The sequence below is a fragment of the Eleutherodactylus coqui genome, chromosome 4 (assembly GCF_035609145.1).
Source record: "Eleutherodactylus coqui strain aEleCoq1 chromosome 4, aEleCoq1.hap1, whole genome shotgun sequence".
NCBI lineage: Eukaryota > Metazoa > Chordata > Amphibia > Anura > Eleutherodactylidae > Eleutherodactylus > Eleutherodactylus coqui.
In genome coordinates this window covers 154,840,114-154,856,892 of record NC_089840.1, presented here as the reverse complement: position 1 = coordinate 154,856,892, position 16,779 = coordinate 154,840,114, and the positions used below count along the sequence as shown (strand labels likewise).

The 16,779-nt window shown below is 46.1% G+C and overlaps 1 protein-coding gene across 1 annotated transcript in view; it reads left to right on the top strand.

The window, feature by feature from the left end:
* The window catches only part of LOC136626544 (kinesin-like protein KIF21B), a 2,048,083-nt gene that overhangs the window by 560,931 nt on the left and 1,470,373 nt on the right, over positions 1-16,779 (top strand). The window contains 3 exon segments of the mRNA XM_066601598.1: positions 13,170-13,284; positions 13,338-13,526; positions 13,720-13,919. Coding sequence (XP_066457695.1) covers positions 13,170-13,284; positions 13,338-13,526; positions 13,720-13,919 — 504 coding nt within the window.

Below are 16,779 nucleotides of genomic sequence, written 5' to 3'. Positions count from 1 at the left end.
TCTCTCCCATCATCTAGTTATACGCACGACTGTAACAAGGAGGGTGCTCTAATAGTTATGTATAGATATATCAGGGGTCAATACAGAGATCTCCCCCATCACCTGTTATATCCAGGACTGTGACAAGGGGACGCTCTGATTACTTTGTATAGATATATCAGGGATTAGTACAGAGATCTCTCCCATCATCTAATATACCCGGGACTGTAACAAGGGGGCACTCTACTAACTTTGTATAATATATCAGGGGTCAGTACAGCGATCTCTCCTATCACCTATTTATACGCAGGATTGTGACTGTTACAAGGGGCACCCACTACATCATGGGTGGGGAGGATTCACGCAGTAAAGATGAATCTACTGCCTCGCATACTATACCTATTCTGGACACTACCTATCCCAATCCCCCGCCCAGTTCTACCTCCTTGTCTAAGAATCTAGCCAGAGGACGGGCTCTGCGCACGCCCTCCACACTCTCTGCCCCTCTCCTGCACCTGCCGCAACGCTCCGCTCAGCACCCTGGCTATCTATGCTGTAACCACCCGGGGAGGTGATGTTCTGCCGCAGCCAACAGTATTGCCAGAGTCTCCTCCACAGATAACATCCCAGTAAGCTCTTTGCTGCTCGCTGCCCACACTCTGCTCCAGCTGTCACCACACACTCCGCCTCTGCTCTCTTCACTGCACTCCCTTACTGTCAGAAATCTCTCTTCTCCTAATGCTCCTCACTACTCTCTTCTGTCTTTTTCAAATGTGGCGCTCCTGCATAAATGTCCCTTCCTTTAACCACTTCTATTCCCTCACCCCATCAGCTCTCTACCAATCAGATTTGAACTACCTTCTCCTCACTCCCACTAATTAAATCACCTACATCTAAATTAACCCCTTCCTGTCTTCTTCTGTTCACTGACAACCCTGTTATGCAGGGCCTACCCTTATGGGTCCTTCTGGGGGGGCCCCGCTACAGCCCTGTGCTTCTACACAGTTACAGGTTACAGTTTGTAAAGAATTTGGCCCTATTACAAAAGATGAGAAATCGTTCATATACCTGCGATCAGTGAGAATCAGGTTATCATCTATATATATATATAAAGACGAAAGCCCTCACTGACTCACTCACTGACTGTCTGACTCGCCAAAAGTTCTCCAACTTCCCGATGTCGTAGAAACATGAAATTTGGCACGAGCATAGATTATCTCCAAAATAGGAAAAGTAATTGGGTCCCAACTCGATTATTCAATTCTAGCGCAAAAGAATTAGCGTCGAAATTTAACGTACATAATCTAAATCTCTCACTTCCCAATGTCATAGAAACTTAAAATTTGGCACACGCATTGAATATGTCATAAATAGGAAAAATTAATAGGTCCCAACTTGATTATTCAATTCTATGCGCAAAAGAATTAGTGTCCAAATTTTACGTACAGAATCTAATTCTCTCACTTCCCGGTGTCATAGAAGGTCGAAATTTGGCAGGAGCATTGATTGTCATAAATGGGAAACGCTAATGGGTCCCAACTCGATTATTCAATTCTATGCGTAAAAGAATTAGCGTCCAAATTTTACGTACGGAATGCATTTTTCTCACTTTCCGGTGTCATAGAAACGTGAAATTTGGCACAAGCATTGATAATGTCAAAAATAGAAAAAGCTAATAGGTCCCATCTCGATTATTCAATTCTATGTGCAAAAGAATTAGCATCCAAATTTTTTGAACGGAATGTAATTTTCTCACTTTCCGGTGTCATAGAAACGTGAAATTTAGCAGGAGCATTGATTATGTCATAAATAGGAAAAGCCAATGGGTCTGAACTCGATTATTCAGTTCTATGCGCAAAACAATTAGCGTCCAAATTTTACGTACGGCATGTAATTTTCTCACTTTCTGGTGTCATAGAAATGTGAAATTTGGAAGGAGCATTGAATATGTCATAAATAGGAAAAGTTAATAGGTCCCAACTCCATTATTCAATTCTATGCGCCAAAGAATTAGCGTCCAAATGTTTAGTACGGAATATAATTCACTTCCCGGTGTCATAGAAACGTGAAATTTAGCAGGAGCATTGATTATGTCAAAAATAGGAAAAGCTAATAGGTCCCATCTCGATTAATCAATTCTATGTGCAAAAGAATTAGCGTCCAAATTTTTTGTACGGAATGTAATTTTCTCACTTTCCGGTGTCATAGAAACGTGAAATTTAGCAGGAGCATTGATTATGTCATAAATAGGAAAAGCTAATGGGTCCGAACTCGATTATTCAATTCTATGCGCAAAACAATTAGCGTCCAAATTTTACGTACGGCACGCAATTTTCTCACTTTCTGGTGTCATAGAAATGTGAAATTTGCCACGAGCATTGAATATGTCATAAATAGGAAAAGTTAATAGATCCCAACTTGATTATTCAATTCTATGCGCAAAAGAATTAGCGTCCAAATTTTTTGTACGGAATATAATTCTCTCACTTCCCGGTGTCATAGAAACTCGAAATTTGGCAAGAGCATTGATTATGTCATAAATAGAAAAAGCTAATGGGTCCCAACTCAATTATTCAATTCTATGCGCAAAAGAATGAGCGTCCAAATTTTATGTACGAAATGTATTTTTCTCACTCTCCAGTGTCATAGAAACGTGAAATTTGGCACGAGCATTGATTATGTCATAAATAGGAAAATCTTATGGGTCCCAACTCGATTATTCAATTCTAGTGCAAAAGAATTAGCGTCGAAATTTAACATACATAATCTAAATCTCTCACTTCACAATGTCATGGAAACTTAAAATTTGGCACGGGCATTGAATATGTCATAAATAGGAAAAGCTAATGGGTCCCAACTCGATTATTCAATTCCATGCGCAAAAGAATTAGCGTCCAAATTTTACGTACGGAATGTCATTTTCTCACTTTCCAGTGTCATAGAAACGTGAAATTTGGCACGAGCATTGATTATGTCATAAATAGGAAAAGTTAATGGGTCCCAACTCGATTATTCAATTCTAAGTGCAAAAGAATTAGCGTCCACATTTTACATATGAAATCTAATTATCTCACTTCCTGATGTCATCTATATATATAAAGACGAAAGCCCTCACTGAGTCACTGACTGACTGACTGACTCACTCACTCACTCACTCACTCACTCACTCACTCACTCACTCACTCACTGACTCGCCAAAAGTTCTCCAACTTCCCAATGTCATAGAAACATGAATTTTGGAACAAGCATACATTATCTCCAAAATAGAAAAAGAAATTGGGTCCCAGCTCGATTATTCAATTCTAGCACAAAAGAATTAGCGCCGAAATTTAACGTACATAATCTAAATCTCTCACTTCCCAATGTCATAGAAACTTTAAATTTGGCACGGGCATTAAATATGTCATGAATAGGAAAAGGTAATAGGTCTCAACTTGATTATTCAATTCTATGCGCAAAAGAATTAGTGTCCAAATTTTACGTACAGAATCTAATTTTCTCACTTCCCGGTGTCATAGAAACTCGAAATTTGGCACGAGCATCGATTATGTCATAATTAGGAAAGCTAATGGGTCCCAACTCGATTAATCAATTCTATGCGCAAAAGAATTAGCGTCCTAATTTTACGTACGGAATGTAATTTTCTCACTTTCCGGTGTCATAGAAACATGAAATTTGGCATGAGCATTGGTTATGTCATAAATAGGAAAAGCTAATGGGACCCAACTCGATTATTCAATTCTATGCGCAAAAGAATTAGCGTCCAAATTTTACGTACGTAATCTAATTCACTTCCCGGTGTCATAGAAACTCGAAATTTGGCAGGAACATTGATTATGTCATAAATAGGAAAAGCTAATGGGTCCCAACTTGATTATTCAATTCAATGCGCAAAGGAAGTAGCGTCCAAATTTTATGTACGGAATGTATTTTTCTCACTTTGCGGTGTCATAGAAATGGGAAATTTGGCACGAGCATTGATTATGTCATAAATAGGAAAAGCTAATGGGTCCCAACTAGAGATGAGCGAGCACCAAAATGCTCGGGTGCTCGTTACTCGAGACGAACTTTTCGGGATGCTCGAGGGTTCGTTTCGAATAACGAACCCCATTGAAGTCAATGGGCGACCCGAGCATTTTTGTATATCGCCGATGCTCGCTAAGGTTTTCATTTGTGAAAATCGGGGCAATTCAAGAAAGTGATGGGAACGACACAGCAACAGATAGGGCAGGCGAGGGGCTACATGTTGGGCTGCATCTCAAGTTCACAGGTCCCACTATTAAGCCACAATAGCGGCAAGAGTGGCCCCCCCAACAACTTTTACTTCTGAAAAGCCCTCATTAGCAATGCATACCTTAGCTAAGCACCACACTACCTCCAACAAAGCACAATCACTGCCTGCATGACACTCCACTGCCACTTCTCCTGGGTTACATGCTGACCAACCCCCCCTGCACGACCCAGTGTCCACAGCGCACACCAAACTGTCCCTGCGCAGCCCTCAGCTGCCCTCATGCCACGCCACACTCATGTCTATTTATAAGTGCGTCTGCCAGAGGAACCGCAGGCACACACTGCAGAGGGTTGGCACGGCAAGGCAGCGACCCTCTTTAAAAGGGGCGGGGCGGTAGTCCACAATGCTGTACAGAAGCAATGAGAAATACAATCCTGTGCCACCTCCATCTGGAGCTGCACACGTGGGCATAGCAATGGGGAACCTATGTGCCACACACTATTCATTCTGTCAAGGTGTCTGCATGCCCCAGTCAGACCGCGTTTTTTTATAAATAGTCACAGCAAGGTACAACTCTGCAATGGGAATTCCGTGTGCACCCACAGCATGGGTGGCTCCCTGGAACCCACCCGCTGTACATAAATGTATCCCATTGCAGTGCCCTGGACAGCATTGCTAACGTCAGATGAAATGCAGGTGGGCTTCGGCCCACACTGCATGCCCCAGTCAGACTGGGGGTCTTTAGAAGTGGACACAGATGCATTTACAACTCCCTGTGGACCCACAGCATGGGTGGCTCCCTGGAACCCACTGGCGGTACATACAAATATCCCATTGCATTGCCCATCACAGCTGAGGTAGTATTGTCATGTTTAATGCAGGTGGGCTTCGGCCCACACTGCATGCCCCAGTCAGACTGGGGTTCTTTAGAAGTGGAAACAGATGCATTTACAACTCCCTGTGGACCAACAGCATGGGTGGGTGCCAGGAAGCCACCGGCGGTACATAAAAATATCCCATTGCATTGCCCAACACAGCTGAGGTAGTAATGTCGTGCTTAATGCAGGTGGGCTTCGGCCCACACTGCATGCCCCAGTCAGACTGGGGTTCTTTAGAAGTGGACACATGCAGTTACAACTCCGTGTGAACCGACAGCATGGGTGGCTCCCTGGAACCCACTGGCGGTACATAAATATATCCCATTGCAGTGCCCAGCACAGCTGAGGTAATGTCAGCTTTAATGCAGGTGGGCTAAAAATTAATTTGATTACACTGTAGGCGAGGGCCCACAAAAATTGCTGTATCAACAGTACTAATGTACCTCTGAAAAATTGCCCATGCCCAACCAAGAGGGCAGGTGAAACCCATTAATCGCTTTGGTTAATGTGGCTTAATTTGTAACTAGGCCTGGAGGCAGCCCAGTTAAAATAAAAATTGGTTCAGGTGAAAGTTTCAACGCTTTAATGAGCATTGAAACGTATAAAAATTGTTTAGAAAAATTATATGACTGAGCCTTGTGGGCCTAAGAAAAATTGCCCGTTCGGCGTGATTATGTGAGGTTTAAGGAGGAGGAGCAGGAGGAGGAGGAGGAATATTATACACAGATTGATGAAGCTAAAAGGTCCACGTTTTGGATAGTGATAGAGAACGATGCTTCCATCCGCGGGTGCAGCCTACGTATTGCTTAGGTATCGCTGCTGTCCGCTGGTGGAGAAGAGAAGTCTGGGGAAATCCAGGCTTTGTTCATCTTGATGAGTGTAAGCCTGTCGGCACTGTCGGTTGACAGGTGGGTACGCTTATCCGTGATGATTCCCCCAGCCACACTAAACACACTCTCTGACAAGACGCTAGTCGCAGGACAAGCAAGCACCTCCAGGGCATACAGCGCGAGTTCAGGCCACGTGTCCAGCTTCAACACCCAGTAGTTGTAGGGGGCAGAGGCGTCACCGAGGACGGTCGTGCGATCGGCTACGTACTCCCTCACCATCCTTTTACAGTGCTCCCGCCGACTCAGCCTTGACTGGGGAGCGGTGACACAGTCTTGCTGGGGAGCCATAAAGCTGGCAAAGGCCTTGGAGAATGTTCCCCTGCCTGCGCTGTACATGCTGCCTGATCTCTGCGCCTCCCCTGCTACCTGGCCCTCGGAACTGCGCCTTCTGCCACTAGCGCTGTCGGATGGGAAGTTTACCATCAGTTTGTCCACCAGCGCCCTGTGGTATAGCATCATTCTCAAACCCCTTTCCTCTTCGGGAATGAGAGTGCAAAGGCTCTCCTTATACCGTGGGTCGAGCAGTGTGTACACCCAGTAATCCGTAGTGGCCAGAATGCGTGTAACGCGAGGGTCACGAGAAAGGCATCCTAACATGAAGTCAGCCATGTGTGCCAGGGTACCTGTACGCAACACATGGCTGTCTTCACTAGGAAGATGACTTTCAGGATCCTCCTCCTCCTCCTCTTCCTCCTCCTCAGGCCATACACGCTGAAAGGATGACAGGCAAGCAGCATGGGTACCGTCAGCAGTGGGCCAAGATGTCTCTTCCCCCTCCTCCTCATCTTCTTCCTCCTCCTCCTCCTCCTCCTCACCGCGCTGAGATATAGACAGGAGGGTGCTCTGACTATCCAGCGACATACTGTCTTCCCCCGCCTCCGTTTCTGATTCCAAAACGTCTGCCTTTATGCTTTGCAGGGAACTTCTCAAGAGGCATAGCAGAGGAATGGTGACGCTAATGATTGCAGCATCCCCGCTCACCATCTGGGTAGACTCCTCAAATTTTCCAAGGACCTGGCAGATGGCTGCGAACCAGGGCCACTCTTCTGTAAATAATTGAGGAGGCTGACTCCCACTGCGCCGCGCAAGTTGAAGTTGGTATTCCACTATAGCTCTACGCTGCTCATAGAGTCTGGCCAACATGTGGAGCGTAGAGTTCCACTGTGTGGGCACGTCGCACAGCAGTCGGTGCACTGGCAGATTAAACCGATGTTGCAGTGTCCGCAGGGTGGCAGCGTGCGTGTGGGATTTGCGGAAATGTGCGCAGAGCTGGCGCACCTTTCCGAGCAGGTATGACAAGTGGGGGTAGCTTTTCAGAAAGCGCTGAACCACCAAATTAAAGACATGGACCAGGCATGGCACGTGCGTGAGGCTGCCGAGCTGCAGAGCCACCACCAGGTTACGGCCGTTGTCACACACGACCATGCCCGGTTGGAGGCTCAGCGGCGCAAGCCAGCGGTCGGTCTGCTCTGTCAGACCCTGCAGCAGTTCGTGGGCCATGTGCCTCTTCTCTCCTAAGCTGAGTAGTTTCAGCACGGCCTGCTGACGCTTGCCCACTGCTGTGCTGCTGCTGACACATCTTGATTGCGAGACAGAGGTTGCGTTGAAGGTGGAGGAGGAGGAGGAAGGTGCTTTAGTGGAGGAAGCATACACCGCCGCAGATACCACCACTGAGCTGTGGCCCGCAATTCTGGGGGTGGGTAGGACGTGAGCGGTCCCAGGCTCTGACTCTGTCCCAGACTCCACTAAATTCACCCAATGTGCCGTCAGGGAGATATAGTGGCCCTGCCCGCCTGTGCTTGTCCACGTGTCTGTTGTTAAGTGGACCTTGCCAGTAACCGCGTTGGTGAGGGCGCGTACAATGTTGCGGGAGACGTGGTCGTGCAGGCCTGGGACGGCACATCGGGAAAAGTAGTGGCGACTGGGAACCGAGTAGCGCGGGGCAGCCGCCGCCATCATGCTTTTGAAAGCCTCCGTTTCCACAAGCCTATACGGCAGCATCTCTAGGCTGATCAATTTTGCAATGTGCACGTTTAACGCTTGAGCGTGCGGTTGCGTGGCGTCGTACTTGCGCTTGCGCTCAAACTGTGGCACTAGCGACGTCTGGACGCTACGCTGAGAGACATTGCTGGATGGGGCCAAGGACAGCGGAGGTGAGGGTGTGGGTGCAGGCCAGGAGACGGTAGTGCCTGTGTCCTCAGAGGGGGGTTGGATCTCAGTGGCAGGTTGGGGCACAGGGGGAGAGGCAGTGGTGCAAACCGGAGGCGGTGAACGGGCATCGTCCCACCTTGTGGGGTGCTTGGCCATCATATGCCTGCGCATGCTGTTGGTGGTGCCTCCCCAGCTGATCTTGGCGCGACAAAGGTTGCACACCACAGTTCGTCGGTCGTCAGGCGTCTCTGTGAAAAACTGCCACACCGTAGAGCACCTTGACCTGTGCAGGGTGGCATGGCGTGAGGGGGCGCTTTGGGAAACAGTTGGTGGATTATTCGGTCTGGCCCTGCCTCTACCCCTGGACACCGCACTGGCTCGGCCTGTGCCCACAGCCTGACTTGGGCCTTCGCGTCCTCGCCCGCGTCCACGTCCTATAGGCCTACCCCTACCCCTCAGCATGGTGTATTACCAGTGATTTGATTTCCCAGGCAGGAAAGAAAGATGCGCAAGCCTGCAGTAAAACGTAGCTGGCTGCGTCTGATTTTTTTTTTAACATTCTGCACGCAGCACACACGTACCCAGAGCCCTGAGGACTGTCAGAGGCAGCCAAAATAGAATTTTTTCCCTTGTTTTTCAAAAGGACAAGCCACACTGCGTGTATTCAATGAATACTACTAAGTTTAATAACTGTGTTGTGGCCCTGCAAATGTGTCAGAAAACTGCAGTGATGCAAAGTTATTCGCTACAGTAGATCAGGGATTTCCCATGCAGGAAAAAAATCGGCGCAAGCCTGCAGCCAAAATAAAAATTTTTCCCTTGTTTTTCAAAAGGACAAGCCACACTGCGTGTATTCAATGAATACTACTAAGTTTAATAACTGTGTTGTGGCCCTGCAAATGTGTCAGAGAACTGCAGTGATGCAAAGTTATTCGCTACAGTAGATCAGGGATTTCCCATGCAGGAAATAAATTGGCGCAAGCCTGCAGCCAAAATAGAATTGTTTCCCTTGTTTTTCAAAAGGACAAGCCACACTGCGTGTATTCAATGAATACTACTAAGTTTAATAACTGTGTTGTGGCCCTGCAAATGTGTCAGAGAACTGCAGTGATGCAAAGTTATTCGCTACAGTAGATCAGGGATTTCCCATGCAGGAAAAAAATTGGCGCAAGCCTGCAGCCAAAATAGAATTTTTTCCCTTGTTTTTCAAAAGGACAAGCCACACTGCGTGTATTCAATGAATACTACTAAGTTTAATAACTGTGTTGTGGCCCTGCAAATGTGTCAGAGAACTGCAGTGATGCAAAGTTATTCGCTACAGTAGATCAGGGATTTCCCATGCAGGAAAAAAATTGGCGCAAGCCTGCAGTAAAACGTAGCTGGCTGTGTCTGATTATTTTTAACGTTCTGCACGCAGCACACACGTACCCAGAGCCCTGAGGACTGTCAGAGGCAGGCGAAATAGAATTTTTTCCCTTGTTTTTCAAAGGACAAGCCACACTGCGTCTATTCAATGAATAATGTATGTCTTCTGGCCCTGCCTACACAATTCTATCCCTGTAGTATTAATGCCGGGTGCAATGGTCTGCACAGCCGGTTTTGAGAAAAAAAAAAATGCAACACTGCTAACAGCAGCCTGGACAGTACTGCACATGGATAGATGTGGCCCTAGAAAGGACCGTTGGGGTTCTTGAAGCCTACACTCACTGCTAACACTCTCCCTGCCTAACCACCACTTCTGTCCCTATTGCAGGGCGCAATGCTCTGCGGATCCAATTTTGAAAAAAAAAAAAAATTACAGTGCTAACACAGTACTGCACACTATTAGATGTGGCCCTGAGAAGGACCGTTGGGGTTCTTGAAGCCTACAGTAACTCCTAATGCTCTCCCTACAGCAGCTCCAGCACGATACCACTGTCCCTCAGCTAACTCACAAGGCATCTGAGCCGAGCCGCGGGAGGGGCCGATTTTTATACTCGGGTGACATCTGATCGCCCCAGCCACTCACAGCAGGGGGGTGGTATAGGGCTTGAACGTCACAGGGGGAAGTTGTAATGCCTTCCCTGTCTTTCAATTGGCCAGAAAAGCGCGCTAACGTCTCAGAGAGGAAACTGAAAGTAACCGGAACACCGCGTGGTACTCGTTACGAGTAACGAGCATCCCGAACACCCTGATATTCGCACGAATATCAAGCTCGGACGAGTACGTTCGCTCATCTCTAGTAACCACGACTTCATAAGATTTTCCGTGTAAACACCAGATAAACACCAGTACCAAATTAACTCGGGCGAAGCCGGGTATATCAGCTAGTTCAATATAAATGCATGTACAACTAAACGAATAATTCGTTCTCTTATCATTTGTTGTTTAGTTTTTGTTAGCATAAAAACTGAATGACAAATCAGCCATGTAAATGGAAAACCTTTCCTCTTTGAACGACTGCCTGTTTACTGTGAATGGATGCAGGTGGGCCCGAATGATCCCCTACTCTGCCTTCATTCACTTAGCAATGATTGTTCCTGTGCTTTTACACAAGAACTATCATCATTAGGACGAGCTGTTGGACATTGTTCCATGTAAAAACAACCTTAGAGAAAGCTTAGATCCTTTTTCCTTTTAGCAACAAAGTAAACAGTTGCATATGACTGAAATTATTACATGGTCAACAAAAACCTAACAGCCTTGACAAAGGGAACCTTTAATAAATTTCAGGAACCCCTGGACACCATGCAGATGTAGCGACTGCCAACATAAACAACCTGGCACACTAGGCATTGCTATAACGCACCTACACTGTTGGCTGCTCATTCACTGCATATAAGAAAGACATAAGATGACAGGTTTGCAGTTTGCTAAGCAGCATGTGGAAGACCCCCAACATGAGGCTGAGGGACGTGTAGGGCCACATGCCTTCTATATTCAGCCATCTTTTGGACAGAGGAGCAGCAGGACAGGAAAAGGTTTTAGTAAAACAGCAGAATGGAGTGCTGAAGGAATTAAGACTGTTAGTCTTAGTAAGTTAGTAAACTAACAGTAATGAGATTTGAAGATAATTAGAGATGAGCGAGCACCAAAATGCTCGGGTGCTCGTTACTCGGGACGAAATTTTCGCAATGCTCGAGGGTTCGTTTCGAGTAACGAACCCCATTGAAGTCAATGGGCGACCCGAGCATTTTTGTATATCGCCAATGCTCGCTAAGGTTTCCTTGTGTGAAAATCTGGGCAATTCAAGAAAGTGATGGGAACGACACAGCAACGGATAGGGCAGGCGAGGGACTACATGTTGGGCTGCATCTCAAGTTCCCAGGTCCCACTATTAAGCCACAATAGCGGCAAGAGTGGGCCACCCCCCCCCCCCCGCACTGTCAACGTAAAGATCGTTCTCCTCTGCCATAGCTGTAACAGCTGTGGTAGAGAAGAACGATGTTTGCCCATTGAATTCAATGGAGCCAGCAATACAGCAGGTTCCACTGAAAGCAATGGGCTGCCGGAAATCGCAGGATGAATTGTTGGGAAGGGGTTAAATATATAAGCCCTTCCCTGCAATTCACCCAGAAATGTGTTACAATAAAAATATATACCGGCGTATAAGGCGACGGGGCGTATAAGACGACCCCCCCAACTGTCACCTTATACGCCGGCAATACAGTGGAGCAAAGAATAAAAATCATTACTCACTTGTTCTGACGTTCTGCGCCGCTCCTGCAGGCTGTCGCTCCCTCTTGGTCCACGGCAGAACATTGCTTTCTGGACACAGGGCTTGAAATCCCCGCCTCCAGAAACACAGCCAATCACAGCCATTCAATGACATCATTGTCATTGGCTGTGATTGGCTGAAGGCACGTGTGTTTCTGGAGGCGGGGATTTAAAGCCCTTCGTAGAGAAATCAATGCTCTGCCGGGAACCAGGAGGGAGCGACAGCCTGCAGCAGCACCGCAGAACGTCAGAAGAAGTAAGTAATGATTTTTATTCTTTGCTCCACTGTATTCCCGGCGTATAAGGTGACAGTTGGGGGGTCGTCTTATACGCCCCGTCGCCTTATACGCAGGTATATATTTTTATTGTAACACATTTCTGGATGAATTGCAGGGAAGGGCTTATATATTTAACCCTTTCCCGACAATTCATCCCCGTGCTCGCCGGCAGCCCATTGCTTTCAGTGGAACCTGCTGTATTGCTGGTTCCATTGAATTCAATGGGCAAACATCGTTCTTCTCTGCCACAGCTGTTACAGCTGTGGCAGAGAAGAAGGATTTGTCTTCTATATGTTCTCAATGGGGTCGGCACTGCTGCCGCCGGCCCCATTGAGTGCATATAGAGAAGATTTATGGCCTTAAGAAGGACTGTTGGGGTTCTTGAAACCTAAAATAACTCCTAACACTCTCCCTATAGCAGCTCCACCAAGATACCACTTTCCCTGAACTAATGTCAGAATGCATCTGTGGCGAGCCGCGGGAGGGGCAGATTTTAATACTCGGGTGACACCTAATCTCGCCAGCCACTCACTGCAGGGGGGTGGCATAGGGCTTGAACGTTGCAGGGGGAAGTTGTAATGCCTTCCCTGTCTTTCTATTGGCCAGAAAAGCGCGCAAATTTCTCAGGGAAGAAAATGAAAGTAACCCGAACACCGCATGGTACTCGTTACGAGTAACGAGCATCTCGAACACCCTAATACTCGAACGAGTATCAAGCTCGGACGAGTATGCTCGCTCATCTCTAAAGATAATCTATTTGTTGTAAAGTGGCTGACCCCTTTAATTCAACTGTTATTTGATGAATCACACTTTTCACTGTATCCATGTTGAAATAATGTGAAGTTTATGCATTTTAGGGTCTGTTCATACCTGCATTGTAGTTTCCATTTAAGTATTTAAACCACGGTGCAATGCTGGATCCGTTATGAGATGCATATCACTGGCAACAACAGAACCTGATTGTCCTGTAATTGGTTCTCTTAAATTCCTTCATTTTGACAATAACAATAGCTTTACTTGTTTAAAAAAAAATAAATGTAAGAAATGCATTGTTCTTAATCAGGTGGATGAACAAGAGGAGAGTGAATGTGATGATGAAGAGAGTGAGAACAGTGAGGAGAGCGATGCGGAGTCTGATTCAGAACCGGAAGGGAAAGGTGAGAAAGAACTATGATGATGTGACTGTTCTTTGTCCAATGAATGTGCTAAAATATTTGTATTAAAATTCCAGGTTCAATTGGAGGTGATCTGGCTGATTTGACCTGTGAGATTGAAATAAAGCAACGCCTCATTGAAGAACTAGAACAAAGTCAACGACGACTACAGACACTCAAACGTCAATATGAGGAGAAGCTTCAGCAGCTTCAGAGCCGAATTCGAGACACACAACTTGAGAGGGATCGTGTGCTTCAGGAGCTTAGTATGCGATATATTTCAAAACCCTACATATATTCATTGACATCCTGTTGCTTGGAAGCCATATTTATGTAACCTTGTACTGTGGTTTTAATTATTTATTTTAAGCTACAAGTCATTCCTTCTTTTTGACCATTCCACTACATACAACCATATTTGCTACAGTATATGCTACAAACATGCCATTAATTCTACAGGCTCTATGGAGTGTTATACAGAAGAGAAAGCTAATAAAATCCGCGCTGATTATGAGAAGCGGTTGCGGGAGATGAACAGAGACCTGCAGAAGCTACAATTAGCTCAAAGGGAGCATGCCCGTCTTCTCAAGAATCAGTCACGCTATGAGCAGGAGTTACACAAGCTACAGGGAGAACTTAGTGATATGAAAAAAGCCAAGGTATGATACAAGAATAAGATTGACAGAAACATTGCTTATTATTTTTTCACTTAAATTTTAAAATCAAGAGTTTTAGGGAAAGAAATCCAGTCAAAATGATCTTTTTGATATACAAAGATTGAAATTGTAGCACATGTTTTAAGAAATCATTTATTTGAATGCCAGTTTGCTTAGTATGTTGCAATAGTAATCTGTGGTCGCAGTTACAATTCATTGACAGTGACAACAATGACAACGTCATAATTCACAGTTATACAGTATATAGAGAGCAAGAGACTGAGCATGGATGAATGAAAACCAGTAAAGTAAGCATATATTTTTTTTCCTAATTTGTTAGTTTTAGAAATCCCTTTTTGTTAGTAGGGACCCCCAACAATAAACTAATTTAGCCACCTAGCTGTAATAAGTGGAGTGACCTGGCAGAAAATATTCAGTTTCCCTACCATGTTGCCATAGGTGAAATAAAGCATTCCATTGTTCTTATTGAAATTTATGGGTTGTCCGTGTAACACATCCACCTGTATAGAGAGGGATGGAGAGACACTTTGTATCCGCTCTCCTTTCTGGCTGAATGGAAGAACTCTCCCTTTACCTCCCACTGAGAGTTGACTTGGACAAGGTATTAATGCACTCACACAAGCTGCCGTTAGCATGTGTGGCGAAAGAAAAAAAAAGAGAAATTACTCTCTAGATGGTAGAGGTGTTCGGACCCTACTCATTATATTTACCTTTCTGATTCTTGCTGTAGCTGTGGTTCTATGGAACAATGCATCATATATGGGGGAAGTGCCCAGACCTGAGGTCCTTTTGGAATTCTGTCTTCTCTCTGTATGGGAAGCAATGTGTTGCTCAGTTGAGCAATCTCTACAGCTGGCTTTGCCCTCCATTATCCCAGGTAGCCTTTCCTTGGTCAACAAGGGTCTCTTAAATCATTTTCTCACAGCAGCATTGGCAGTGATCCCCTTTCATACAAACCCCAAACCTCCATGACATAACTGTACATCATGGAGAGTTGTTATTTTTTTTAAGGTGGCTCCACACTTCTTCCTGGGTTAGATTGGTAATATTTAACCCCTTAAAGACCAGGCTGTTTTGTACCTTAAAGGGGTTGTCTAGCCACCCAAAGTGAATTGTTTTGTTTTTTTTGGCATTAATGTCCTGTAAAGTAAAAGCACTATACAATACAGTATTACACATAAAAAACAATATTCTGCTCACCTTTTATTTGTTATCTTCTCCTTGTAAAGTTGACCTATATAAACATTCAAAGATGGCGCCGCCAAGGTAGTTCCAATGATGCACTGCTCTCTTTCCTTCACAGCATGCGCGCTTCCAATGACACCGGTTACATGACTGAAAGACCAATGTCATTATGAGAGGCGCACGCTGTTATGGCAAGAGTGATACCGGTCTGAGTGACGGCCCAATATTGCTCTCTCCATCCAGGTGAGTCCCCTGGATGCGAGGCGTTTCATGTGAAAATAGCCTTGTATCCCTGCGGGGAATCCCTTCATCTCACTGCTTTTAATGGAGCCAGCAGCAAAAGCATTCAATTGCATTCAAAGCAATTGGAGAGCATCCCGATCTCCTGCTACTGCTCTGACAGCTGTAGCAGGAGATTTCTTCATCTCCCCGGCATGTCCCCTCATGACTAAACACTGTGTTCAGTGATGAGGGGACGTTCTGTGGAGATGGAGGAATCTCCTGCTACAGCTGTCACCAGCAGTGTCAGCAGATTGCGATTTTTTTATCATTACTTTACTTTCAATGGCAGACGATCGCGATCTCAAACTATGTCTCTGACAGCTGTAGCAGGAGGTTCCTTCATCTCCTCATCACTGAACACTGTGACCTCATTGTCACAGTGTTCAGTGATAAGGGGACATGCCGGGGAGATTAGGGAATCTCCTGTCAGAGCTGTCAAAAGCAGTGGCAGGAAATTGAGATCTTTTATCACTACTTTCAATATGAGAGCATTGCGATCTCCTACCACTGCTGGTGACAGCTGTGACAGGAGATTCCTCCATCTCCCCGGCATGTCCCCTGTTCACTGAACACTGTGACAGTGCTGTCACAGTGATATGGGGAGATGAAGGAATCTCCTGTCAGAACTGTCACCAGCAGTGGCAAGAGATCACAAGGCTCTCCCATTAAAAAGAAAAGTAAGCTAACCCTAAACCTAAACCTAACCCTAAACCTAAAGGGGGTCTGTGCACAGCTGCTTAAGTGTAGTGTACGGCTGCATAACTGTAGTGTGTAGTGCACGGCTTCTTAAGGCAATCCGCGTGCACGCAGTGTAGTCACGTGGTGACGAAGAGCCAATCAGGTGGCTCTAATCAGCAGCGCTACAGAACCTATTCAGAAGGTGTATCTATGCCTGCCGGGCTACACTCGGGTTTTCCATTCTGCGTGCAGCCTGATTGGAATCATGCTGCACACAGAACAGCCAGCCATAATGCACTGAATGTGCAGGGGCCGGGTTACCATGGCGACCCAGCAACCCCTGACGCTACGCCTATGATGGTAGACCCAGCAGCATCAGTGCCTCCACAATGGTAGCCCCAGCAGCATTAGTGCCTCCACAATGGTAGCCCCAGCAGCATCAGTGTCCCCACAAAAGTAGCCCCAACAGCATCAGTGCTCCCACAATAGTAGCAGCAAGAGCAATAGTGCCTCCCCAACAGTAGCAGCAAGAGCAATAGGATCAACCCAATAATAGCTCCAGCAGCATCAGTGCCCCTACAATGGTAGCCAGGGGCGTACCTAAGGGCTCAGGGGCCTGGGTGCAAAAATTCAGCTTGGGCCCCCCCCTGGGCCTCCACCCCACACTCCCCCATACCCATACCTAGATCGTGCTGCA